Genomic DNA, 27,537 nt, shown 5'->3' on the forward strand with positions numbered 1-27,537 from the left:
GCTCAAATGGTTGCTCCCAGTCAGGTGCAACTATGATGGGCGCTGTCACCAGCCTCTTCTTCAATTCCTCGAAAGCTACCCTGCAATCATCCGAAAACACAAAAGGGTGATCTTTTTCAAGTAATTTACACAAGGAGTTAGCAATTTTGAAAAAATCTTTTATAAATCTTCTATAGAAGCCGGCGTGCCCCAAGAAACTTCTTATTGCTTTGATGGACATGGGTGGTGGAAGCTTTTCAATCACATCAACTTTGGCACAATCTACCTCAATGCCCTTACTCGACAATAGGCGTCCCAAGACTGTACCTTCTTGTACCATGAAATGGCACTTTTCCTAGTTGAGTACCAGATTCGTCTCGACACATCTTTTCAATACTCTTTTTAAATTCCTTAGGCAATCATCGAATGAGTCTCCCACCACCGAAAAATCATCCATAAAGACCTCCATGATGTCCTCAACCATATCAGTGAAGATGGCCATCATGCACCTTTAAAATGCGGCGGGTGCATTGCATAGGTCGAACGGTATCCTCCGAAAGGCGTAGACACCATATGGACAGGTGAATGATGTTTTCTCTCTATCTTCCGGGGCAATGGAGATTTGATTATACCCCGAGTATCCATCTAGAAAGCAAAAGTGATACTTCCCTATCAATCTATCTAGCATTTGATCAATGAATAGCAAGGGAAAATGGTATTTTCGGGTGGCCTTATTCAATCTTCTATAGTCCATACAAATTCTCCATCACGTGACTGTTCTTGTTGATATCAACTCATTGCTCTCGTTTTACACTACATTCATCCCACCTTTCTTAGGCACACATTAGACTGGGCTAATCCAGTTGCTATCAGAGATGAAAACAATGATTCCCGCATCTAACCACTTTATCACCTCCCTTTTCACAACTTCCTTCATGTTAGGGTTCAGCCTTCTTTGATGTTCTCTGGAAGGTTTTTGGCCATCTTCCAGTAGAATCTTATGCATACAGAAGGCCGGGCTGATACCCTTAATGTCTGCGATTGTCCAACCAATTGCAGTTTTGCACTCACTCAATACCTGCAAAAGTTGTTCTTTCTGCACATCTAAAAAATCAGATGAGATAATAACATGTAAAGTTGAGCTAGGTCCCAAGAAAGCATACCTGAGGTGAGGTGGTAGCGGCTTCAGCTCCAACTTTGGTGGATCTTCTATCAATGGCTTAGCTGGAGGAATTTTTCTTTCTTCTAAGTGCAAAGGCTCAAATTCGAGCTCTCTTTTCCAAAACCCTTGGCCTTCAAGGGCCAGTATCCATTCCGTCAAATCCTCTCCATTTACTTCATCTAAGTTCATGAGACAAGCTGCTAAAGGGTCTTTAGCGTTCAAGGTTTCATCTTCCTCCTCTAAAATTACATCCACGACTTCTATTAGAGAGCAGTTAGCAAATTCACTTGGTCGCCGCATAGATTTCTGCACATTGAATGTTATTTCTTTATCATTTAGTCTCATTTTGAGCTCTCCTGTCTCACAGTCGATTAAAGCTCTCCCAGTGGCCAAGAATGGTCTTCCCAAAATTATGGGAATCTCCTCGTCAACCCAGCAGTCTAGAATGACAAAATCTGTCGGGAACACAAACTTCCCAACCTGTACTAATACATCATCAAGGATACCAGAGGGCCTCTTCACTGTCCTATCGGTCAGCTGTAGTAACAAGGACGTGAGTCTAGCTCTTCCAATGTCTAACCTTTTATAGATAGCCAAGGGCATCAAGTTTATGCTTGCCCCCAAATCACAAAGTGCCTTAGCAAACGTATAGTTGCCTATTGTGCATGGGATTGTGAAACTCCCTAGATCAGATAACTTCTCAGCTATGGGTCTCGTCACAACAGCACTACATGTCTGAGTCAGTGTAACCGTGGGCAAGTCTTGAAAGACGAACTTACGAAACATCAAGTCCTTCATCATTTTTGTATAACCAGGCATTTCCTTTAAGGCGTCAATCAATGGAATGTTAACCTGAATTTGTTTCAACATCTCCAAGAATTTCTTATACTGCTCATTTTTTTGATATTTGGCCAATCTTTGGGGGAAGGGTGTTGGAGGCCTCTTCTTTCCTGTGATTTGATTTTGAACCTGCTCAGGCACTGCTTCTACTGACGTTTCTTGTGCTACCTCAGTCTCCTTCACAACCTCTTTTTCTTTGCTTGTGCTCTCTTGTGCATGTTGTACCATCACCTCTGTCAACCCTATTGAATCATCTATCTCAATGGGTACTGGCACAAGTGTTTCAGTAGGTCGGATTTTGTGAGCCATCTCTTGCTCCAGCTCTAGGTCTCTACCATTTCGTAGACTCACTGCCATAAGCTATTTCGGGCCCTGTTCTTTTGGATTGACTTGTGTGTCTACAGGTAACGTCCCTTGGGGATGATTGTTTAGAGCCATAGAAATCTGTCCTAATTGAATCTCAATACCCTTTATCGCTGATTCATGTGAGTCTACTCTCTGTTAAATTTTTCTCGTTGACCCAATCAGTTATTGCAACATTCCCTTAAGTTCAGTAAAACCATCATCGTGTCTCATAATTTGTTGTTGTTGAGGTTGTTGATAAGTCAGCTGCTGATTTTGCTGGTTGTAACCCTGTTGCCTTTGGTAAGGCATAACTTGACCCAATGGTCGTATAGCTCCAGGATTGTTGTTGTTATTATACTGCTGCTACGCTGGTCTATATTGTTGATTTTGTTGACCCCAATTCTGACCAACTTGCCCCTATCCCCCATAGTTGGCTACATAATTCATATCTTCTTGATAGTGCTGGTTGTCACCTTTCGCACTCCACGAGCAAACATATGGTTGATTAATATATGGTGTACATAAGCCCCCATTAGTTGCGTCAACTATGTGAACCTGCTGCTTTTGGCCTGATTCATCAATCTTCTTGGTGAGGATACTCATTTGTGTCATTAGAGTGGCCATATTCTTAGCTATGGAGTTGTTTGGGTCCAAATCCACTGTGTGAACTACCGGAATGATCGTAGAAGCTCTTGTCATCCATCCTGAGTTTTGAGCCATCTTATCAAGTAGGATCTTGCATTCTCCGAATGTTTTACTCAAAAATGCTCCACCTGCTGAAGCATCAACATTGACCGTTAAGCCGTCAGCCAGTCCCATGTAGAATCTCTGCCCCAACATCTGATCTGTAATTCCATGATGTGGACACTTAACCAACATACCATTGAACCTATCCCATATTTTTTGTAGTGATTCTGTTGGTCTCTGCCTGTAGCTCAATATATCATCAATCTATTGGGCAGTTTTATTGGATGGGTAGAATTTGTTCAAAAATTGCTTGACTAATTCCTCCCAGGTAGTGATGGAGTTTATGGGGAGTGAATTAAGCCAAGTCTGAGCTTCTCCGGTCACCGAAAATGGGAACAATAATAGCTTTATTACATCCGGTGTCACGTTAGGTTGCCTTTGCGTGACACATATCGACAGGGAATTCTTCAGATGCTGCTGAGGATCTTCAATGTGTGACCCTCAGAACAGTCCCTTGTTCTGCAACAAATGTAGCATATTTTTTGTGATTTGAAATGATTTTGCTTGTATTTGAGGGACTACAATTGCAGTTGCCAGATTGTCGGCGGTGGATTGTGCCCAATCATATAATACTGCTTCTGGTATAAGAGGCACCACACCCTGATTGTTTGGTTCATTCGCATTGTTTCTGTTGTTGATTGGATTTTCTATTTCGTCATCCATGTCTGGTTCGATTTGTTCTGTCAAGTTTTATTGCTATTTCTTTTTCTTGTTTGCACGATTTAGTGCCTTGAAAACTTTCTCTGGATCTGATAACGCTTCGAGCAGTTCACCAGTTTTTGAGAAGTTCCTAGGCATGCACCTATAATACCCAAGACTACAAACGTGAGAATTTTAATGTATTTGATTTAGAATGAGAAAAATTGACTACACCGAGAATTCTAGCACTTCTTTTAGCTGCAATTAATAACACTGTCAATTCCCTGGAAACGGCGCCAAAATTTGATCACGCCCAACTATGCCTTATAAAAAGGAGTAAGCGGTCGTCGCAAATATATTCCGGCTAATAAGTCCGGAGTCGAATCTCACAGGAAATTAACCTATCAACCACACCTGCTAGATACGTACAAATTCACGCAATCATTCTTCAGAAATATTTAAATAATAATTTGGATGTTTATTAACTAAATATTACGTAATAAAAATGTAATACTAAATGACTAACTACGAACGGTTTGTAAACAAGAATTGGAATGATCTAAGGTTGTGATTTTCCATATTGTCGGAATCTTTTCTGCTACGTTTTCTATAAATTCGCCTAAATTTTCTCTATCGATCATGAGCACTATGACTGTCGTAACTCTCTTCCAAGTAATTACCATAATTTACTAGACATATTCTCCCGAATTACGCTAGCTAGCATTAAGTACGGCTCACTCAGATCGCGCCAAGGTTTCGTTATCCCTAATCCCACATTTAAACCCTTCGTATTGATCCCTCATATACGTTAGGAGTGATATTGTTCAACAACTATTTAAATATGCACTCTCTCCCGAGTAATACATACTAAATAGGCACAGCTAATTGAGGGCCCTTCAATCAACCACATGAATAATATAGTTAAACAAATAGAGAAAATACTACTGCAAATTTATATTAATGTAACAAGAAAATCATCCTTCAATAGGTTCCATCAAAACCCTAGATTAGGAGTTTAGTTACTCATACTCATAGTAACAATATCCCAAATATTTTGCATAATTCAATTATAAAGTAAAGATGAAAGGATATAGAAATCGATGATTCAAACTCCCAACAGTTGCTTACACAAGCTATTCTTGCCTCCGTTTGCAAAAGTCCTCCAAAGTGGCATTTTTAGGTCTATTTATATGTGTAGGAAAATACCTAAACGTGTAGGCAAAGTCCTAGTCAAATCCGGAGACGAAATAAGTCTTCAAAACTCGGACTGTACACGCCCAGACTTGGCCTCGCGAGGCCTAACGCCAGGTGGACCTCGCCCCAGACCTGCCGTCGCCAGGTATAAGGCCTGGTCAAGTTCGCCTTCTACCCCGCCTCGCTAGGTCTCTCGCCAGCTACAAGCCTGGCGTCGCCAGGTATAACGCCTGGTGTAGGCCTGGCTTCGCCAGCTTCTCCTTTTCGCTGCTCCCGAGCATGCTTTCGACTTTTAAGTATCCCTTTTTCTCTACTTTAATCTCCAATTCACCTACACATAAAATGGACTTCATTACGAGCAAATAAAGTACAATTTATCATTAAAGCGTATAAACTGCAAGGTGAATAGTGTGCTAAACCATGAATTATAGCCACACGTCAAGAATCAATCTTCAGTAATGAGAAGTTTTTATTGATTGTTTTAACATACTACATATAAAATTCTTTTACATCAAGAATCTATATGAAACCAACATTCCAGACAATATATGAAGCAAGTCATTTAATTCAATATTGAAAACTCTAAAATAAGTAGAAAATAAAAAATAATTAAAAGAGAATGGTACAATAAAATTCATTAAGAAGATGCCAATGGCCCATTCTTCTTTTGCCAATATCTATTGGACTTTTTTTATCCGACATTATACTTCTTCTGTTCTCTTCTTTATCTGCAGTAGAAGAGATTATTATGAGAATAGAATAAGGGAGTCCATATAACCAAAAAGTTGTTTTTTTCAAAAACTAAAAATATTTTATTTTTCTTTAAAAATAATCTATATATACAATTTTATAGCTTCAATGAAGTTCACCACATAAAAAGACTTTTATGTTGTTTAACTATATTTGAGTACTCTCAGCTTACTATTTAAATAAACACATAGTCAACTCATCGACTAACTCACAATAGCAACATACAAGGAAGAAGTACATTAGTAGCGTGACCGGGCGGGGCTAGAGTGACGAGAGTGGGTTCAGCCGAACCTAGTAATTTTGGTTATAACTCTGTATTTGTTTTAAAAATTTATTAACATGTATCATAAACTTAAAACAATTAAAATTCTGAACTCATAAACTTGAAATTCTGATTATGCTTCTGAGCATGACACGTACCATAAAAATAGTTACAATACATCCACGCACTCAAAGAGCAGCTTTTATCTCAACAAACATATGATCTCAAATAATCTCCATACATCTCACAACATGAGACAAAGACTTAGAGGGTGTTTGGATTGGCTTTGGTCAAACCAGCTTAAAACATTTTTTAACTTATTTTGGTGTTTGGCAAATACAAAAAGTCAAGTGCTTTTAAGCCAAAAAATTAAAAACAAGCCAAAAGCAATAAGTTGGTCTATCTCAACTTATTGTTTTTGGGCTTAAAAGCTACTTGAGTTTGACCAAATAATTTACCCTATTATCCCTTACATACTTCTATTATTACCAAAGTACCCTCTCTTACTTAAACCTCTAATCCGTTTTTTTTCTTCCCATTTCTTCCTAACTGGTATCATAACCTCAGGAGCATTCTAAACTGATTAGCAATACTTGTTTCTCAACTTCAAAAGCTTTCTAACTCGTTCAAATTCCATTTTTGATTCATTTGCATAACCAAAAATGAAAGTAGAAGTAAAGAAAGTAACTTTTACGTGGTTCTTCGATTTTTAAAAGTACTTCACTTTAATTTATTTACTTTGTGGGTAACTTTATATGAATTGTTTATATAGTTTTAGTAAATTTTTTATTTATAATTATTAATTAATATTTTACCCAATAAGTACTTTATATTAATCAAAATAATCTTATCTAATCAGTATTATAACTTAAACTGAATTAATACACAAATTAATCTGTATTTGAGTTAATTTAAAATTAAAAATGCATCAATAAGCTTATTTTTAGTGTTGATAGTTTTAGGGCATCTCGTTCATTTTAACAGAAAAAAGTGCTTACCAGCACTTGTTTACCAAATATTTCAATAGATTTTTTTAAGTTAAGCACTTCTATCCAAACACATAACTACTTATTTGTAAAACAAGTTCAAGTACATAAAAAGTGACTTGTGCTTAAAAGTCACTTTTTTCCGGCCAATCCAAACGGGCTCTTATTCACTCGTTATTAGCACTTATACATTAGATTCCAAACGTGAAACAACAAAGTATCTACTGCTATTCAATCCGAAAAAGATCAATTAACATAGCTATTCTGTACAAACATTGGGGGAAAAAAGTTCATAAAATCAGTAGCATGCTAGCAATTTCTAGAAGATGCGATATAAATATTTTTACAAAATTAAAAATAAACTAAAAGGCATTACAAAGAGCACGAAGAAGAATGGAAAAGCATCATACCTTGAATTGGATGCCATTTCTATGAATACACGGAGGCTCGACACAAGAGGCGGCAAAGAAAGATTATAAATAATAGGAAGAGAGGAAAACCAATTAAGGTAATTAATTAACGTCTAAAGATGTGATTTTTCAGTTTTTTTTTGTCTAAAGACCCGACTGTGAAGTAATGAGTATTAATGGGGAGTGAACGTGGGTATATAAACAGGAAATATAATTGGCGTTACATTTGATAAAGCAATGGGTGTTTAATGGACGTGAGATACAGAAGTGGAAAATTAATTAATCACTTAGGAGGAGAAAAAGTCTCAAAACGAAAGAAACAAAAAGCAAAAATCTAAGAAAAAAAAATAAAGGTGAATATTAAACAATAAGAGCTGTCATGTGAGCATTCTTTTTTCCTCTTTTATATATAAATATATATAGATTTTAGGCAGCTTTGCAAGGCCATTGTAATCAAGCCCCAAGAAGCCATTAAATAACATATTTTTCTCTTTCTGCTTTACGATCTACATTGTTTACCCCAAAAATCGAATAATAATTAAAATTATACGTGATTTTAAAGATACGTGATCTAACTTGATACAAAATGAGAAATCAGTTTTAATATGGAAGAATAAGTAGAAAAATAAATACAAACCATGCAGATTGAACAACTTAATCCTCGCTAGATTAAGTTCCTTCGAATTTAAATGTGCTATTATTGAAGCGAGAATAATATGAATAAAGCTGGAAAAAATGGTATCTTGTTATCTTAAGTATGTCACAATGTCCTCTCTGAATTACTCCATTCCTTCTATATATATATGGGGAGATAAACCTTTAACACATTATTTTATAAAAAATTATGTAGACCGTTGGCTCCCCTTTTGACTAAATTTCGTAATTTTCGCCATAATGATTGGTCAATGGAGAGAATCACGAATACTTGTCGTGTGAGTGGGTAAAGCTTTTCCCCGAGGCCGTTAGAAGCAGGATCGGTGGTACCTTCGGTAAACTCGAGGGCGAGTATGATGGTTTTGTTGAACTTCTACCCTTGATGTCGAGCCTAGTTATATCGGTAACTTCGATCTCTTACGTAGGTGCCAAGCCTTGACCCATTGTTCCAGATGCCTCGATCGAGCATTGAGCTCGATTCTACCCGTGTACAGATAGTCCCCTCATTTTTTGGAGAGTAAGCGACTAAAAACGATATGAACCCTTGGTCCTTACTTCGATAAATCATGACGATGGGTACATGATGTAGGTGATAAGAATAGTGAAAATGTCATGTCAATCCGGTTTTCGAGGCATTAAATGTATGTCAGTTGACGGTCGGCTACCTCGGGAGATGAACCGCCGCTTGAGGAACCTATAAATACCCTTAAATCCATTTGTTATAACTTTTATGCTCAAATTCTTCTTGCTTTCTAAGAACTTCATCTTCTAGTTTTCCCATTGCTAACTTCAAAGCTTCCCCTTATTAATAATCTCTTTCCATTATTTTTTTAAAAATGGCAAAAATTTCAAAGTTTGTTCCTCAAAAAGAAACACCATCTTCTTCAAAACCGTCTGAAAATGATGCTACTGAGGAACCTCCTGTGAGAACATACATCCCTATTGGGTTCCCTACTATGTCTGATTTCAAAGTTGAGAACACGCCCATGGTACCGGGTCGATGTGAATCGGTCTTGAGGTACATATGTACGATCATAGACAACATCCTCGATACGGTTAAAAAGGATTGTAACTGGGCAAGCAAACACGTAGTGGTCCCTACCCCTGAAGAATCAATTACCACCTACATAGAGGGTTTCTTGAGTACTTATACTTACCCTTTCACGTTAGGTCCTCTAGACCCGGTTATCATAGCCTTTTGCAAAAGGTATGATGTGATGCTTGGGCAGATACATCTTTTATTTTGGAGGATCGTTATTCTGCTTTGATTCTTCGTGAGCAGGGTCGAGAGATGTTCATTCACCATCGACCATCTCATGCGTCTGTACAACCCTCGACTTTACCAAGGAGGGTTAATTAAGCTTACACGCAGAGCGACCAAGACCTTGTTCTTGAGTATTGACGAGGATCGAGACCGGGGTTGTTTAGGTAGATTTGTTCGAGTGAGAACCTCGAACTTAATCCCGACTGCAGACATGTCGTTCCCTGAGATATAGAATATGAAACGTAAGTAGCTTTGCCTTCGGTATTCCTTTTATTGCTTTTCATTCCGTTTGGTTTCTCATCGATGTTATGTGATGCAGTTGTTGCCTAAATGCCAAACCCCATTCCTAAACTTAAAGAGTGGGTCGAGGGCATTGCGACACAGAGACCTTACTCCGAGTGTTTATGGCGTGAGCTATCAAAGGGTCGATGGGAGGCCCGTAATAATGGTAAGGGTTTTTCCCTAATAATATATCTGATCTCATGTTTTCATCATCAGTCCCTGATCCGTTATATTCTTATTTTGTAGGTTTAGGAAAGGACATCGAGATAAGGCTCCCCCTCTGCTGACAATGATATACACGTCGATCCCCCTGCTCCGAAACAGGGTAAAGAGAAGAAGAAAAGAAAATTTCCGAGTCCCTCTGCCCCTGAAAGGAAAAGACCAAGGAAGCGACTTGCGCAGAAACCTAAGAAAACCAGCGCTCGAGAACTTTCACCAGACTCACTCAATCGTTTGAGGGATGAGTCCGAAAAAGAAAAGGATTCTGAGTTAGTAGCCTGCGTAAGAAGCGACTCCGAAATGCCTCGAGTCATGGAGGCCGTAGAAGAAACAGTGGTAGAAGTCTCCAAGAGGGTCGAGATCAATTTGGATCGAGCCAGTGAGGTCGAGAAAGAAAATGTGACCGGCACATCCCGGTCAGAGGATAACGTACCCAAAGAGGCACTTGGGGTGATTAACCTTTCTGGGTCGCCTTCGTTTACAACTTCTATGATAAACGAGGCCCACACTTTGAAAGGTAACCTCGGTGAAAGGGCCCAAAGAGTAGCCGATTCTTTCCATAATTTCTTCGACGGCCTAGAATCCATTGCTTCAGAGGATGTTACCGGTTTGGGTGACTTACCGGTACCAAAAGAAATACTGTCCCTATAAGCCGGTGGGCCTTCTTTAAGCCCTCGATTAGTGAACCCGTTCCCAGTTCCGAGTGTTGATCCTACTCGGAGGCGGGAAATTTACATTGCCATCTCGAAGGATGCCCGAGTTCTTTCTGCCCTGGAGGGATTTTCAATTATCTTAGGTGCTTGGTGACCTAAGAGGATCAAACAAAAATGAACGAGGTGGAGGCGCCCTGCCTGTTCAACGAAGCTCAACAGGCGTTGAATCGGGTAATTTCGAATGCCCCTTTATTATGTACTTAGCTTTAATCATGAATAATCATAACATTTTTCCTTTGTGTTTGTAGGCCCCGGTGCTTCATCACGAGGCTTTTCTTTGATACCGGGAGGAGTCAACATGTTTCGAGGTCGAGGATTAGGAGCTTGCCGAAAAGAGGGATGTTTACAAGCTCCTTAATGAAAAATCCCAAGCTGAGCTGGAAGCGGCTCGTAGGGAACATACCGAACTGGTTGAGTAGGTAAGGAGAGTTTTTGGAGTTAGTGATGATGAGTCAGACTCAGTGGCTAACAAGCCGAACTCGCATGTACATAATAAATTTGACGTGATCGAGCAACTCCGAGGTGAGGTGGATGCGTTCAAAGCCGAGACCGAGGAATGGAAGAAAAATATGGATCGCTTAGCCTCGGAAAAAGAGACTGCCCAGACACAGTTTGCTTCTGCTGAGATTCAGCTTCGGGCTGCAAAGGAGAAGAACTTGGCACAGGCCAAAATGATCGAGGGACTCCAATCGCAGCTGAGTTCGGTTGTTTCTGGTCAAGAGAATCTGGCCAAGGAGCTCAAGGCTGCCAAGTCAGAAGTTATTACGGCCCGGAACGAAACTGATAAAAAAGTGGCCCAGCTCAAAGTTGATGTCGAGGCTATCCAGGAGCAGGCAAAAAACATGGTGAAGCATGCAAGATGGGAATCCCGAAGGGAGACCTTCGAGGGAGTCCATGCTCAGAATTTAGACATGTTGACCGAGATCGAAAACGCCAAGACATGCGAAACCAATGCTCGGAGGCTAGCTTTTCTCGAGGAGGATTCCGAGGCATTTGCAGAGTTGGGCGAGTCCGGTGGTGAAGAAGAGCCCGTAGGCAATGATGTAGCCCTCGATGAGGATTAGGCCATTTTTCGTCCTTTATACTCATTTGTTTGGTGAGGCCATTTTGCCTTTGTAAAAACGTGTGTCGGGGCTATCCAGCCTTTGTAAATAAATTTTGATATATATATGTATAAGGCTTTTTCCTTTCATCGTTTCTCGAATTTTTCCCTTGCTTTTTTATTTATCTTAACGACGGTTGAAATACCTTAGCATGAAATAATTATCTCGAAATGGCCTTAGCATTTTAACTCGGGCGATGCCAAATAAGCTTCAGGCCCTCGAGTTTATTAACTCGGAACTGCCTTAGCCTTTTAATTCGGGCAATGCCAAATAAGCTTCATGCCCTCAAGTTTATTAACTCATAATGGTCTTAGTCGTTAAGTTCGGGCAATGCCAAATAAGCTTCATGCCCTCGAGTTCATTAACTCGGAATGGCCTTAGCCGTTAAGTTCGGGCATGCCAAATAAGCTTTATGCCCTCGAGTTTTATTAACTCGGAATGGCCTTAGCTGTTAAGTTCGGGCATGCCAAATAAGCTTTATGCCCTCGAGTTTTATTAACTCGGAATGGCCTTAGTCGTTAAGTTCGGGCATGCCAAATAAGCTTTATGCCCTCGAGTTTTATTAACTCGAAATGGCCTTAGCCGTTAAGTTCGGGCATGCCAAATAATCTTTATGCCCTCGAGTTTTATTAACTCGGAATGGCCTTAGAGGTTAAGTTCGGGCATGCCAAATAAGCTTTATGCCCTCGAGTTTTATTAACTCGGAATGGCCTTAGCCGCTAAGTTCGGGCATGCTAAATAAGCTTTATGCCATCGAGTTTTATTAACTCGGAATGGCCTTAACAGTTAAGTTCGGGCATACCAAATAAGCTTTATGCCCTCGAGTTTTATTAACTCGGAATGGACTTAGCCGTTAAGTTCGGGCATGCCAAATAAGCTTTATGACCTCAATTAACTCGAAATGGCCTTAGCCGTTAAGTTCTGGCATGCCAGATAATATTTATGCCCTCGAGTTTTATTAACTCGAAATGGCCTTAGCCATTAAGTTCGGGAATGCCAAATAAGCTTTATGCCTTCGAGTTTTATTAACTCGGAATGGCCTTAGCCGTGAAGTTTGGGCATGCCAAATAAGCTTTATGCCTTCGAGTTTTATTAACTCAGAACGTCCTTAGCCTTTTAAGTTAGGCAATGCCCACAGTCCCCGAGTGCAGTGAATGTTCGAACTCGGATTAAGGTGGCCCTTGAGATTGGTATCTTTAGGGGATCGGGTGTAGGAAATTCCTTGAAAAATGCAAGTGACGTTTTTGAAGACGAGATGTTTATATGCAAAGAAGAGTCTCCTTTTTTATTCCTATGCATAATAGTTGTACATGTATACACATTTTGTGCCAGGGCTCGAGTGATTTGAGCGGGCACAGTTCATTTAACCGTTTAGCCCTTACAATAAATCCCGTTAATCAAGGTCCTTTAATCATGAAGTTGAAATGCCTTGTAAAATTCGATACCCGAGGATATAGGTTGACCGATGAGAGGCATCGAATGCTGTCGTGATCATTCTAAGTTAGCACGATTACTTGTTGCCTCGTTATAAACTTTGCCGGAAAACCCATTTGGTACAAAACCGGTTCAAGGGAAAAAGAGTGCAACGCGTGCTTTCAGACCTAGGATCTTGTATCATCCTTTGTAAGTTGCCTGCAAGTGTCAATTTGAATAAAAAAAGAAAAATAGAAGAAAGAATTGGGATCGTACCTTAGCAATAATATCATTTTAAGTGAGATATATTCCAGTTGCATGGTAATTGCTCGCCGTTCATTGTCTCGAGCTTGTAGAATCCTTTTTTCGGAGATCCCGATAATTTGGTATGGTCCTTCCCAGTTTGGTCCCAATTTTCCTTCGTTCAGGTTTCGAGTGTTCAGTGTAACATTTTTTTAATACTAAGTCCCCAGTATTGAAATATCGAAGATTGACCCTTCGATTATAATATCTTTCGATCCGCTATTTTGGGGCGGCCAAACGGACAAGGGCGGCTTTGCGCCTTTTATCTAATAGTTCTAGGCTCGTACTCAAAGCCTCGTCATTTAATTTTCTTTGTTGCATGTCGGAACCTGATGATTGGTTCTCCACCCTCGACCGGTATTAAAGCTTCGATGCCGTAAACTAAAGAAAATGGTGTGGATCTGGTACTGGACTTCGAAGTTTTACGGTATGCCCATAGGACCTCGGGTAGCACTTCTTTCCATTTCCCTTTGGCGTCGACCAATCTCTTTCTGAGGTTTTGGATTATGGTTTTGTTGGTGGATTCTACTTGTCCATTTCCATTGGGGTGGTAAGGAGTAGATAAGATCCTTTTGATCTTGTGGTCTTCAAGAAACTTGCTTACCTTGCTGCCAATAAACTGTTTTTCGTTATCGCACACAATCTCGGCCGATATTCCAAATCGACAAATAATGTGATCCCAGATAAAATTGATGACTTCTTTTTCTATGACCTTTTCATATGCCTGTGCTTTCACCCATTTAGAAAAATAGTCTGTCATAAATAAAATAAATTGGGCCTTACCGGGCGCCCGTGAAAGGGGGAAGACGATGTCCATCCCACATTTCATGAACGACAATAGTGATAATACCGAATGTAACAACTCTCCTACCCGATGAATCATCAGGGCATGCCTTTGGCACCCATCGCATTTTTGAATGAACTCCTTTGCATCTTTTTCCATGTTGATCCAGTAGTAACTGGCTCTGATTATTTTTTGAACCAGTGATTCAACGCCCGAGTGATTTCCACAGGTACCTTCGTAGATTTCCCTCAAAACGTATTCGGTATCCCCTGGTCCTAAATATATTATCATCGGTCTATCGAACATTCTTCTGACTAAGGTTCCATCCTCGGATAAACTAAACTAGGGTGCCTTGGTACGCAGAGCCCTCGATTCTTTTGGGTCCAAGGGTAGTTTTCCGGTCTTGATATATTCCATGTATTTATTCCTCCAGTCCCAAGTTAGGCTCGCTGAGTTGATTTCGGCATGGCCTTCTTCCACTACTTATCTCATAATTTGTACGACCTCTCCTGTTTTAAGCTAGTCCTCTTCGACTGACGATCCCAAGTTAGCGAGGGTATCGGCTTTGTTGTTCTGATCCCGAGGTACATGTTACAAAGTCCACTTTTTGAACCGATGTAACGTCACTTATAACTTGTCTAAGTATCTCTGCATTCGCTCTTCTCTGACCTCAAATGTTCCGTTAACTTGGTTTACCACAAGGAGGGAGTCGCACTTGGCTTCGATCACCTCTGGTCCCAAGATTTTGGCTAATTCAAGGCCTGCAATCATGGCCTCATATTCGGCCTCGTTGTTAGTCAATTTCACAGTCTTAATAGACTGTCTAATTATATTACCTGTTGATGGCTTTAGTACGATACCAAGTCTGGACCCTTTGGCGTTCGAGGCCCCATTTGTAAAGAGGGTCCAGACTTCCGAAGGTGTCCTTGAGTTAATCAATAACTCTCTTTCGACCTCGGGTATCAGGGCCGTTGTAAAATCCGCGACGAAATCTGCTAATATTTGGGGACTTAATGGCGGTCCGAGGTCGATATTCAATATCGTACCCGCTTACTTCTACGGCCCATTTGGCCAATCGTCCCGAGAGTTCGGGTCTATGCATAACATTTCTTAACAGGTAAGTAGTTACGACACATATGGGGTGACATTGTAAGTATGGTTTTAGATTCCTCGAGGCAATTAGCAAAGCGAGAGCCAAATTTTCCATGTGGGGGTACCTAGTTTGGGCCTCACCCAAGGTCCGACTAACATAATAAATTGGAAATTGCGTACCTCGTTCTTCCTAGACTAGGACTCCACTTACCGTTATCTCTGATACTACCAAATACAAGTATAGTTGTTCGTCCGTCTTCGGTGTGTGAAGCAGCGGTAGGCTCGATAAGAATCTTTTGAGCTCTTCTAAATCTCGTTGACACTCCGGGGTCCATGAGAAGTTATTTTTCTTCTTTAGTAACGAGAAAAATCTATGACTCTTATCGGAGGACCTCGAGATGAATCGCCCCAGGGCGGTGATGCGCCCGGTTAGTCTTTGCACAACCTTTACATTGTCCACTACCGTGATATCTTAGATAGCTTTGATCTTGTCAGGGTTGATCTCGATTCCTCGGTTGGATACCATGAACCCGAGAAATTTACCTGACCCGATTTTGAATGCCCATTTTTCCGGATTCAGCTTCATGTTGTACTTTTTTAATATACTGAAGGTTTCCTGCAAATGCTTTAAATGGTCCTCTGGTCGCAGGGATTTAACCAATATATCGTCAATGTAAACTTCCATCGATTTTCCTATTTGTTCTTCGAACATCCGATTACTAGGCGTTGGTATGTGGCACCAACATTTTTTAATGCAAACGACATTACATTATAACAATATGTGCCGTTTTTAGTGATGAAGGAGGTTTTTTCCTGATCACCCGGGTCCATCCATATTTGGTTGTACCCAGAATAGGTATCGAGAAAACTGAGGATCTCATGGCCGGCCGTGGCATCGATCATACGATCGATGTTGGGCAAAGGAAAAGAGTCTTTGGGGCATGCCTTATTCAAATCTTTGTAATCTACATACATTCTTAGATTATTCCCTTTTTAGGGACTATCACTACGTTTTCTAACTAATCCGGATATTTAACCTCTCAAATGGACCCTATTTTTAGGACTTTAGATACCTCGTCCTTGATGAAAGCATGTTCGACCTCGGACTGGGGCCTCCTCTTCTGTTTGACTGGATTAATTTTTGGGTCCATGCTTAGCCTATGAGTGGTTATTTCTAGTGGGATCCCCGTCATATCAAGATGGGACCAAGAAAAACCATCTATGTTAACTATAAGGAATTGAAAAACAAATCCTAAGTTCGGGAGTTAATCCTGTGCCCAGGTATACCTTCCAATCGGGCAAATGCTCAATTAATACAACCTGCTCCTGCTCTTCGACCGTCGATTTGGTTGCGTCGGAATCATCGGGGATGATAAAAGATCGGGGAAGCTCGTAATCATCGCCGGAGTAAGTCTTTTGCTTATCTGATCCGATGAAGTTCGGGATTGGTAATTTCTATTTGGCTTTTGGATCGGCGCCAGAATTCGATTCCTTCGGTGTTGTAAGCGTTGATATCGGAATCACTTTTTCGATGACAAATATCTCTTTTGCGGCCGGTTGTTCCCCGTAGATTGTCTTAATCCCCCTTGGGACTGGAAATTTTAACACTTGGTGAAGAGTTGAGGGTACTGATCTCATGTGGTGGATCCATGGCCTTCCGAGAAGGGCGTTGTACCTCATATCCCCTTCGATCACATAAAGCTTGACCTCCCGTATGATTCCGGCGGTGTTGACCGGGAACATTATCTCCCCTTTGGTGGTTTCACATGCCATGTTGAACTCGTTTAGGACTCGGACTGCTGGCACGATTCTGTCTTGTAGACCGAGCTATTCTACGACCTTTGACCGAATAATGTTGGCCGAGCTACCTGAATCAATTAACACACATTTTATCCTAGTTTTATTTACGAGTACTGATATTACCAGTGCGTCATTATGAGATTGTATGATCCCTTTTGCGTCCTCGTCACTGAAGGATAAGGCTTCTTCATGCATGTAGTCTCGAGTTCGTGTCTCCCTGGTGACAGAGATTCTGTGCGTTTCAACATTGGCCCTTGTGGGATGTCAGCTCCATCGATGATCATATTTATGACATGTTGAGGTTCAATATCTTCTCGTCCTGTCGGTTTGTTAGAATCCCTGTTTCTAAAGTGGTTCTTGTCTCGATCGCTCAAAAATTCCCGAAGGTTCCCATTGTTGAATAAACAGGCTATTTTTTCCCTCAGTTGTCGACAATCTTCCGTTCTATGACCGTGAGTTCCATGATATTTGCACATCTGGTTAGGGTCCCTTTGAGCTGGATCAGATTGTAGAGGTCTAGGCTATTTGGTATCACTGATGCGCCCGGTAGCGGATACGATGGAGGCAACATCGATATTAAAGTTGTACTCCAATAGCCTTGGTACTTCTTTAGGCCCGACGGTCTTGTCGAAGCCATTTTTGGTCATGAGCCCCCGGTTGCTTCGACCTCGATCACTTCTCTTGTCATTCCTCATGGGGTTCCGCCCCGACCCACTGCTCATTTGATCTCTATTATAGGGTCGATATCGATCCCTGTTTGATCCTGGGTCACGATCAATGTCCCTCTTGGGTCTATCGAGAGTCCTGGAGGGGTATATAGACTTCGAAGGTGCCTCGAGTTGATCATCTTCGACTCTTATTTTTGATTGATACTGATTGTGTACATCAGTCTAGGTAACGATAGGGTATTCTATCAAGCTTTGCTTTAATTGTTGCGAAGCCACCGAACTTCGAATATTGAGTCCCTGAGTAAAAGCTTGAACAACCCAATCATCAACAACCGGCGGCAGATCTATTTGTTCCATTTGAAAACGGGACACGAACTCTCTGAGTATCTCATTCTCTTTCTGTTTGACTTTGAAAAGGTCCGATTTTCTGGTTTCGACCTTGATGGCACCAGCATGTGCTTTTACGAAAGAGTCTGCAAGCATAGCAAATGAGTCAATAGAATTAAAGGGTAAGTTGTGATACCATATTATGGCTCCTTTTGACAGAGTCTCCCTAAATATTTTCAGCAAAACAGATTCAATTTCGTCGTCTTCTAAGTCGTTCCCGTTGATGGCACATATATAAGAGGTTACATGCTCGTTCAGATCGGTTGTTCCATTTTACTTAGGTATTTCGGGCATACGAAATTTTTTGGGGATCGGTTTTGGGGCCGCGCTTGGGGGAAAAGGTTTTTGCACGAACTTCTTGGAATCGAGTCCCTTCAATATCGGGGGTGCTCCTGGGATTTGATCTACCCTGAAATTATAGGTTTCGACCCTTTTATTGTTCGCTTCGATCCTCTTTTCCCCTAACTCTATCCGCTTTGTCAGCTCCTCGAATATTTTTATAATTTTGGGGTTAGTTTCCGATTCTTGTTCATTCGACCTTACCATGGCCGGCTCCGTTCTACGGGTGACATTTTGGGGTGGATCGGGTTCAACCCTGCTCGGTGCCTGGATTTGGATTTGCAACTGAGCTATCGCCACTTGTTGAGCTTGTAGCATTTCAAAGATCATGCGTAGACTAATCCCGTCTTCTTGGATGTTCTGTGTGTTTCGAGCTGCAGATCGGGCTCGACCACGGTTGCTATTTTCAGGGCCGGTCTGCAAGTTCGCGTCGATAGCCACATGTGAATTTATATCTATTGGATCTGTAGTCTGAATCCCAACGACATCAGCGGGTGGCCCAGCATTAACGGGCGCCATGTCGTTATTCTCACCTTGATGACCAGTCTCGTTGTCGATATGTAGAGGTTCCAGTTGAGAGTTTGCCATTTTCGGCCTGAGATCAAAGATACTTCAAAGAGAAAGTGTAAAGTAGTGTGTGTTATGAAGGTTTGTACCAAATAACCACTATTATCCTTAGCCCAACGGTGGACGCCAAACTGTTTACCCCAAAAATCGGATAACAATTGAATTTATACGTGATTTTAAGGATACGTGATCTAACTTGATACAAAATGAGAAATCAGTTTTAATATGGAAGAATAAGTAGAAAAATAAATACAAACCATGCGGATTGAAAAACTTAAGCCTCGCAAGATTAAGTTCCTTCGATGTGATATTAGTGAAGCAAGAATAATATGAACAAAACTGAAAAAAATGGTATCTTGTTATCTTAAGTATGTCACAATGTCCTCTCTGAATTACTCCATTCCTTCTATATATATGGGGAGATAAATCTTTAAGACATTATTTTATAAGAAATTATGTAGACCGTTGGCTCCCCTTTTTGACTAAATTCCGTAATTTTCGCCATAATGATTGGTCAATGGCGAGAATCACGAATACTTATCGTGTGAGTGGGGTAAAGCTTTTCCCCGAGGCCTTTAGAAGCAGGATTGGTGGTGCCTTCGGTAAACTCCAGGGCGAGTATGATGGTTTTGTTGAACTTCTACCCTCGATGTCAAGCTTAGTTATATCGGTAACTTCGATCTCTTACGTAAATGTCGAGCCTGAAACCATTATTCCAGATGCCTCGATCGAGTATTGAGCTCGATTCTACTCGTATACTTACGTATTATTTTATTTCGACTGTCTAATTAATATTGGATTGAATCTATTGCTTTTAGCCCGTTACTTTATCTTATAACCGCATTCTGGGTTAAACAGCAATTTCTTAAAATTCATCTGTATGTTGACTTGTCCTACGAGAAAGCGAAGAAGTTAAACAAGTTAGAGTCGAATTATTCTATTCATATCATTCCATTCAACCTCATAATATTAGTTAATTAGCTCGCTAAATAAAAAAAAAAAAAAAAAAAAGGCAATACTTTTTGAACATGTCTTCCGAGTAAGAACCAGATAAAGATGTGAATAACCACACGCCACTAATTGATTTATCGGCGTGAAACCAACAAGAAATGTTGCTCTCAATGCTAAAGTTGATGCTATGTTTTAATTAACCTACATTATTGTAAAGCATATTATATATGCCATTTTATATCGTTATCTGATGAGTCAGCGGATGTCTTTGTCCCTATTACAATATTACTCAATAAGGATGGTTGATGACTTAATGTTTGATAGCTTAGAAAAACATCTTCTTGAGGGATCCCTCCAAATTTTGTATAATTTTGTCACGGATCCAAATTATACATTCTTACATATGCTAAAATTTGATTGTGACAAATGACACCCCAGTGATAAAGCTGAATAGGCCTTTATTAGCTGAGAATATCGTGTATATGACGCTGTGCGTTTATAACTCAAATAGTCCTTGAAATTTGAGGCGGCTGTATCTACGTCCCTAGTATATCGTCTTAAGCATATATGGTCTTTTGAGTTTGGAAAATCTAAGTACTTTTGGTCCAACTGACGAGACATCCAAACAGGCCATTAAAACTAACAGAAATATCACTTGCTTTCCCTGTGACTATAGTTTAAAAAAAATGATACTGATAAAAATTGTTCTTTCCAAATTTCATTTTTTTTTTCTCTAATTGAAGCATTAGTTGTACAAAAATCGAAAAGTCCATGGCCCAAAAAAAAAAAAAAAATGTATCTGTCAAGAGCGAACATAAACTGCGATGGGGCAAGATTTAAATTGGCCAAGAATACCATAATATTGATCGTTATTTGGCTTGGACACGTCAAAACGTAGTTGACATTTTCTCCAGTTTCAAATGCTTTTTAGGTGTTTCATCAGTTGGACCAAAAATGTCCACTTCTGTAAATTTAACGAATCATATGTGCTCAATGTAATATAATAGAGTTGAACACAGGCTCACCCCAAACTTAAGGGGCTATTTGAATTTAAAACTATGATACTGTACAACAAATGGACAACATATCTTTGAAAAGCCATAATTGAGCTAGGATTTATATCAAGAAAAAAAGTTTCGAAATAAGTTGGCTCGACGCTGTTATGGATTTTAGAAAAAATATGCCAGCAGCAAGAAGGTTGAAAAAAGGATTGAAAAATTATCTCTAAAATTTTATTAATCATAGGGTTTTAAATAGCCAAATAAATAAAGTAATAGATTCCTCCTACAACTAAATTACTAAACTCTTACTATAATTAAAATTCTGAATCTTCTAGCAAACTCCTCCTAAAACTAAACAACTAATTATTCTAGAAAACAGTAGCAGTAACAAATACAAAATCCAACACTCCTCTTTGCTTCTGTTGCTGCAGTCTAAAGAAGGTCATCCTCAATTCTTTCTTCTGCTATTAGTGCTTGTGCATGAGCATCTTTGAACTTGCACACTTTTGTAACATGACCTTTTTATTTGCAATTTCCACATAATGCATCAGGTCTCCACCAATAAAAATTTTCTAAGTGTGTTTTCTTTTTGCAATATTTGCAATAAGGATAATCGACTTTTTCTTTTTGGTGTTTCGCATAAAAAATACCCTCAGTAACTTTGTCTTGTCTGAAGGCCCTTCTTTGCTCTTGTGCTTGAAGAGCACTTATTAATTCTGCAATAGAGATGGTAGAGAGATCTTTAGACTCTTCCAGAGAGAAAATTTTGGATTCAAATCTCTCGGGAATTATCACAAGAATTTTTTCAACTATCCCGTCATCTTTGCAATCCTCGCCAAGTAACCTGATTTTATTGACAATTAAAGAAATTCGGTCAAAATACTTAGCGATGGTCTCATCATCTTGCATTCTAAGAGATTCAAAATCTCTTTTCAAATTTAAAATCTGATTTTGTCTGCCTCGTTCACTTTCTTGATACTCCTGTTTGAGTGTTTCCTAAGCTTCTTTTGCTGTCTCACATGCAATGATTTTAGAGAAGATTGAATCTACAACTGAATTTTGAATTATAGTTTTGGCTTTGTATTTTTTGGTTTTCTCATCTGAATGAGCTTTGATTTGGGCAAGGGTAGGATTTGCAGGAAGTGGTTGTATACGTTTGTCTTTCATTACAACTTCTCATAGATCATAAGTTTCAAGATAAGATTTTATCTTCACTGACCAAATCTGATAGTTTTCACCAGTGAAAGTTTGTGGGGTATTCAAAAAGAGACCGTTGCTTGCCATTGTTAAAAATTTGGTTAAAAATCGGTATGGGTAAAAATACGTATGGTTTAAAAGTGGTTGAAATTAATTATTTTTCAGCGAATTCAGAGATCCGTCAAGATCAATGGAGGCTCTGATACTACTATTATAGATTTTAGAAAAAATATGCAAGCAGCAAGAAGGTTGAAAATAGGATTGAAAAATTGTCTCTAAAATTTTATTAATCATAGGGCTTTAAATAGCCAAATAAATAAAGTAGTAGACTCCTCCTATAACTAAATTACTAAACTCTTACTATAATTAAAATTCTGAATTTTCTAGTAGACTCCTCCTAAAACTAAACAACTAATTATTCTAGAAAATAGTAATAGTAACATATGCAAAATCCAATATGACGATGAGGCATCATTCCACCAAAAAGATAGTTTACACTTGTCTTCTTCTCATGTGGGAAAAGACAGTAAAATTCTCCGCTTTGTTTTTTAACTTTAGGGGATATTAGCCGCAAGGGTATATTAGAATTGAAAGATTTGTTCAGGAAATAGTAAGGTAGAGAAGAAAAAAAGAGAGAAATTGATGAAAAGAATAAAGAAGCAGAAGAATAACATATATAATTGGACTAGTAAGATCTGAAAATTCGTGATTTTTTTATTAAGGTCTAGCAAGTTGCGTAACCAAAGTTATAAATTTTATAATAAATGTGATAAAAAACATGTGAGTACCCTTCACTTCCAACCAAGAGGTTGTGAGTTCGAGTCACCCCAAGAGCAAGGTGGGGAGTTCTTGGAGGGAGAGAGCCGAGGGTCTATCGGAAACAGTCTCTCTACCCCAAGGTAGGGGTAAGGTCTGCGTACACACTACTCTCTCCATACCCCACTAGTGGGATTATACTGGGTTATTGTTGTTGTTTGAAATTTTTGAAGTTTGGTTCTATAGATATTTTGTTTTCTTTTAGTCACTATTTCAACCATATTTATCACTTGGGATCATGGAAGCTCATTGGTGATTTTCAAAATTTTTACCCTCTTACGACGACTTGGTTTTTGTTTTACTATCATCTGTCATTTTTTGAGGGGAACAACAATTTTGACTCTAAACCTTATTTTTATAACAACGCTAACTAAGTCTCAATCTCAAATTGTTGGAGATATTCACAATACTATTTAACTCTATATATATCCGTAACAATTGGTTCTTAATCAGGCTCTTTACTTTTATAAGGTAAGGATAATATATGTATACACAATATCTTCCCCAGACCCTATCTGTGAATTATACTAGGTTTATTTTTTGTTGTTGTTGTTATACCTGTAACAAATGAATAGAACAAGAATATCATAATTCCACCTTTCATTTCCATATATCAATATTATTATATTTCCTACCATGTATAGTTTCTGGTATATTATCAACTAGTGGTGAGGATCATCAAGATTGAACCTTGTTGCTCGAAACAAAAATAAAAATAAAAATAAAGAACCTAGAAGTGAATCAAATTATATCCATGCTTTGTATGTAATGACAATAAATTTAATAGAAGCATTAAATAATCACAAGTTCATACAGTGCGTGTTAAAGACAATTACAAAGCCATAATCGTCACTATCGGCTTAAATATCATACACTTGTTTGCCTGTAAACTTGACTTCAATTGGGCTCTTATTCTTACCAATGGATCTAAAATTCTGCCCAACTCCTTGACGGCCCGGGTTCACTTTTTCTGGGTACACACCATCTTTTGGGTGCAAGTATTGGACTTCACCGTTAGGGAAAACTCTGTAAAATCTATAGTTAATCTTGTATTTGGACCTAAGCCTAGTACCAAGTGCCAAGCACTGTTCTTTACGGGCCAATTTGAGCAAATTTGGGCCTTCTCTCATGATGGCAGCACCACCAGTGGGCATTTCAAAGATCTGTTCCTTAGGTGATTCCCAAGTGATCACATAAAACTCCTCAACTTGGGCCTTACGAAGAAGCCCACCAGTGCTTCCACCAAAGATAGGAGATGGGGTGCTTGGGTCCAATTGTGGTGGTGTGAAGCCCACTGGTGCTGCTGGCTCGGCCTCTTTGGTGGCCGATTGGGCCTTCTCATCTGCCATAGCCTTGATAGGACGGTATGTCACCGCGGACTTAGATGGTTTAGGGGCGGAGAAGGAAGAAACGGATTGCTTCCAAAGGGCGGCTGTTTTCGGGCCAGAGATAGATGAGGTGAAAAGGGAAGCTTGGGATGCCATGGCCATAGAAAAGTTGGATTGAGAGAAGTGACAAGGAAGAAGCTATTTGTTTTGTTGTTGCATAGAAGAGATGATGGGTGGTGAACAAAAATGGATATAGGATAAGGTGATATACTGATTTTGCCCAATTAGAACGTGTGATTTGATTCGCACCCTAGCCAAGTCAGCTAAGACCACAACCTTGTATTTTGGACATGTCATATGTCCAAAAGGATTTTGGTGATCACTTGGGAATAGTATCTAAAGTTGGCTCATCTTTCTTACGCATGCATGCCATCCATTATTTTTGTTTAAATAAAAAAAGTTATACGTCAATCTATTGTAAATTAACATAATAAACTTGACCGCATAAATCCTTACAATTTCCATCTTAAGTTTGTGAAACAAGACAAAAACCTTCTGAAAAAAACAGGTAAGTGCAAGAAATCAATCGATAATTTATCAATCACAAACTAATTTGAATTGACTCTATTAATTATGTTTGGTTACTCATTTTTCATTTGATATGTTAGATGGTAAAGTAAATTACTAACATATTAAGATTTAAGGGATAATAATGACCACCCTCTGGGTTTAGTTTCATAGCATTAATATTTCTTGTAGTTTACTATAATATGCTTACCTTTCTTGTTTTAATTTCTTTGTAACAATTCTTTTAACATATCAAACATTAATGAAAAGATAATGATCTAGCTAATTTTTCCTTTTAATATAATTTTTGTCTAATATATTCCGTAAACATCTTTCTTTTTAAGTGAAACTTTCAAACTGGAACAAAGAATCATGTTTATCAATAGACACCAAAGTACGAAAGAAATATCAATAGTTAATATAAGAGATTATCCGAAAAAATTTATAGTTTCATTCCCTTGCCCCAATTTATACTCAACCACACAGTGAAAGAAATAATCTTTGCTAATAAATAGGCAAGACCACGAAAGAATGGTGAATAGATAATATGATATCTATTAAACAAGACAAGAAAACGCTCTATTATTCTATATCCTCCCCACCCTCCTAATTTCTTGGCGACCACGCACAGCATTAAGAAAGAATATTATTTAGAGACCTCCCACACGTTCAACTTTATCACAGTAACTTATTTTTATAGTTTTCAATTTTACGCTTACCTCCTTTATTTTAATTTTTTTATAATAATTTTTTAAAATTATTTTTTATTAAATAAAAATATTGTAAATAACTTATTTGCCCTTCTAATATACACTTTCATTTAATTAATCTTATAAAAAAATTAAAAGAGCATTAGTCATTTTCAGATAATCTTTTTGGAAACTGTATTACTTTCTTTCAAATTCGACGGAGTTATGCCTAGATGTTGTGAATATTCTCAAAATTGGACAAATGTCCTTCTAAGTGGCAATGGAGAAATTTGTTCTCTTAAAGCCTATAAATAGACATTCAAATTAGACATAAATCATTAGCAAGAAAAGAAATCCTTCTATCTTCTTTCCCTCTTATACCTCCTCCTCCTCCTCCTCCTCCTCCTCCTCCTCCTTCTTCTTCTTCTTCTAATTTCTTCTTTTATAATATTTTAGTTGGCATAAGATATTAGTTGCTCTTTCTCTTATTTTTGCTCCAACTAGTTTTGTTTGTAATTTAATATTTTGTTGATTCTTGTATCCTCTTAAATAGATGTAGGCTTAATTAACCCTGATGTAAATTTTTCACATTGCTGAAATAGTTTTTTAGGACAGTATCTAGTACGACTTAAGCCAATTCGTGTATTTATTTATAATAATATTGCAGTATTATTTTGATTTTCCCGCTGTTATATTTTTATTTTCTACAATCTAAGAAACTACGGCACACAACACTGATGCTGAAATACTATTGATACTATCAATATTGGCACTACCTCCACTGCTCCGGTCCCAATTGCACTACCATATGCCAGGCCATTTTTAGATGTATCAAATATTTAAATTTTTGCCAATAAATTTTTTAAGCATTGGCAAAAATGTATTTTCTCACTGCTTGATATCCATGGTATTTCACATGCACAACCTAATGCACATGTTGATAATAAAATAGTGAAAAATCATGGCAACATGCTAACAAGGTATGAAGTCATACTATATTACAAATTATTTCTAATGAACTGTTTGACGTGTATTGCAGTTATAAGGAAGCAAAAGTTATTTGGGAAACCTTAATTAAAAAATTCGTTGTTGAAGACGCTACAAAACAAAAATTTATAGTAGAATTTTTTTTATTTTTGGCAGATGACAGATGATAAAGAGATGAATGTGTAAATCAACGAATATAAAAAATTACTTGAAGACTTAAAGGCCGAGGGGATGTCTTTACCAGAAAAGTTTGTTGTTGGAGTGCTAATTGAGAAGCTACCTGACTCATGGAGAGGCTACAAGAACAACTTTAAGCACAAACAGAAAAGTTTCACCATTGAGAAAATTGTGACACAATTCCTAATTGAAGATTCCAACAGAAAAGAATCTGTGAAAGCTAAAATGAAAGCTCTTAAAGCAAACTTAGTACAAAGTGACAACAACAACCGCAAAAAGTATGAGAATAAGTCTTAAGGTTACAAGCCCAAAATTCTAACCTTAAGAGAAAAAAAGTTCTTATTTTTTGTGAAAAACCAGGCCATCATGTCTCACAGTGCAAGTACAGAGCAGGAAATGACAAAGGAGAAACTAATACTCCCAAGGCTAACTTAGATGAAGGATGTGATATTATTACGGCTGTCATTTCTCAAGTAAACATTGTAACACATGCAAAAGAATGAGTGGTAGATTTTGGGATACTCGGCATATTTCTGCAAATCGATAAGCATTTTCTTCGTGTACTCCTATAGAGGATGATAAAGAAGAGGTATACCTTGTAGACTCAAGTACTACTAAAGTCTTGGGTAAAGGTAAAGTTCTCTTGAAACTCACTTCCAGAAAAACTTTAGCCCTTGTTGATGTAATGCATTTTCCTACTATGAGGGTAAACTTGATCTATGTATCCTCGTTGGAAAAAGTCAGAGTGAAAGTAACATTTGAATCTAATAAGATTATAATGACAAAAAATAATGTGTTTGGGAAAAAGGGCTATTTGTAACCAGGGACTCTTTGTACTTAACATTTCTGATGTTATCAATAGAAATGCATCTGAATCTGCTTCTGCTTATATAGTTGAGTCTATTTCTTTATGGCATGCTAA

The 27,537-nt window shown here is 38.6% G+C and overlaps 1 protein-coding gene and 1 long non-coding RNA gene across 2 annotated transcripts; both read right to left on the reverse strand.

Annotated features, from left to right (window-relative positions):
• Positions 1-4,693: 4,693 nt before the first annotated feature.
• Positions 4,694-7,692, reverse strand: LOC107823558 (uncharacterized). The gene is made up of 3 exons (XR_001656672.2): positions 7,315-7,692; positions 5,533-5,634; positions 4,694-5,237 (listed from the first exon to the last, which is right to left on the reverse strand). It is a non-coding gene; the product is annotated as an uncharacterized LOC107823558 (long non-coding RNA).
• Positions 7,693-23,625: 15,933 nt separating this feature from the next.
• LOC107823557 (photosystem I reaction center subunit II, chloroplastic) lies at positions 23,626-24,436 on the reverse strand. Its single transcript, XM_016650233.2, has one exon. The coding sequence runs from the start codon at positions 24,355-24,357 to the stop codon at positions 23,728-23,730; it is 630 nt and encodes a 209-aa protein (XP_016505719.1). The 5' UTR covers positions 24,358-24,436; the 3' UTR covers positions 23,626-23,727.
• Between the last annotated feature and the right edge of the window lie 3,101 nt (positions 24,437-27,537).

This window comes from Nicotiana tabacum, chromosome 14, assembly GCF_000715075.1.
Source record: "Nicotiana tabacum cultivar K326 chromosome 14, ASM71507v2, whole genome shotgun sequence".
NCBI classification, from domain to species: Eukaryota; Viridiplantae; Streptophyta; class Magnoliopsida; order Solanales; family Solanaceae; genus Nicotiana; species Nicotiana tabacum.

What these genes read in the sequence shown, in the direction of transcription:
- LOC107823557 (XM_016650233.2), bottom strand. Translation starts at nt 24,357, where the DNA reads ATGGCCATGGCATCCCAAGCTTCCCTTTTCACCTCATCTATCTCTGGC.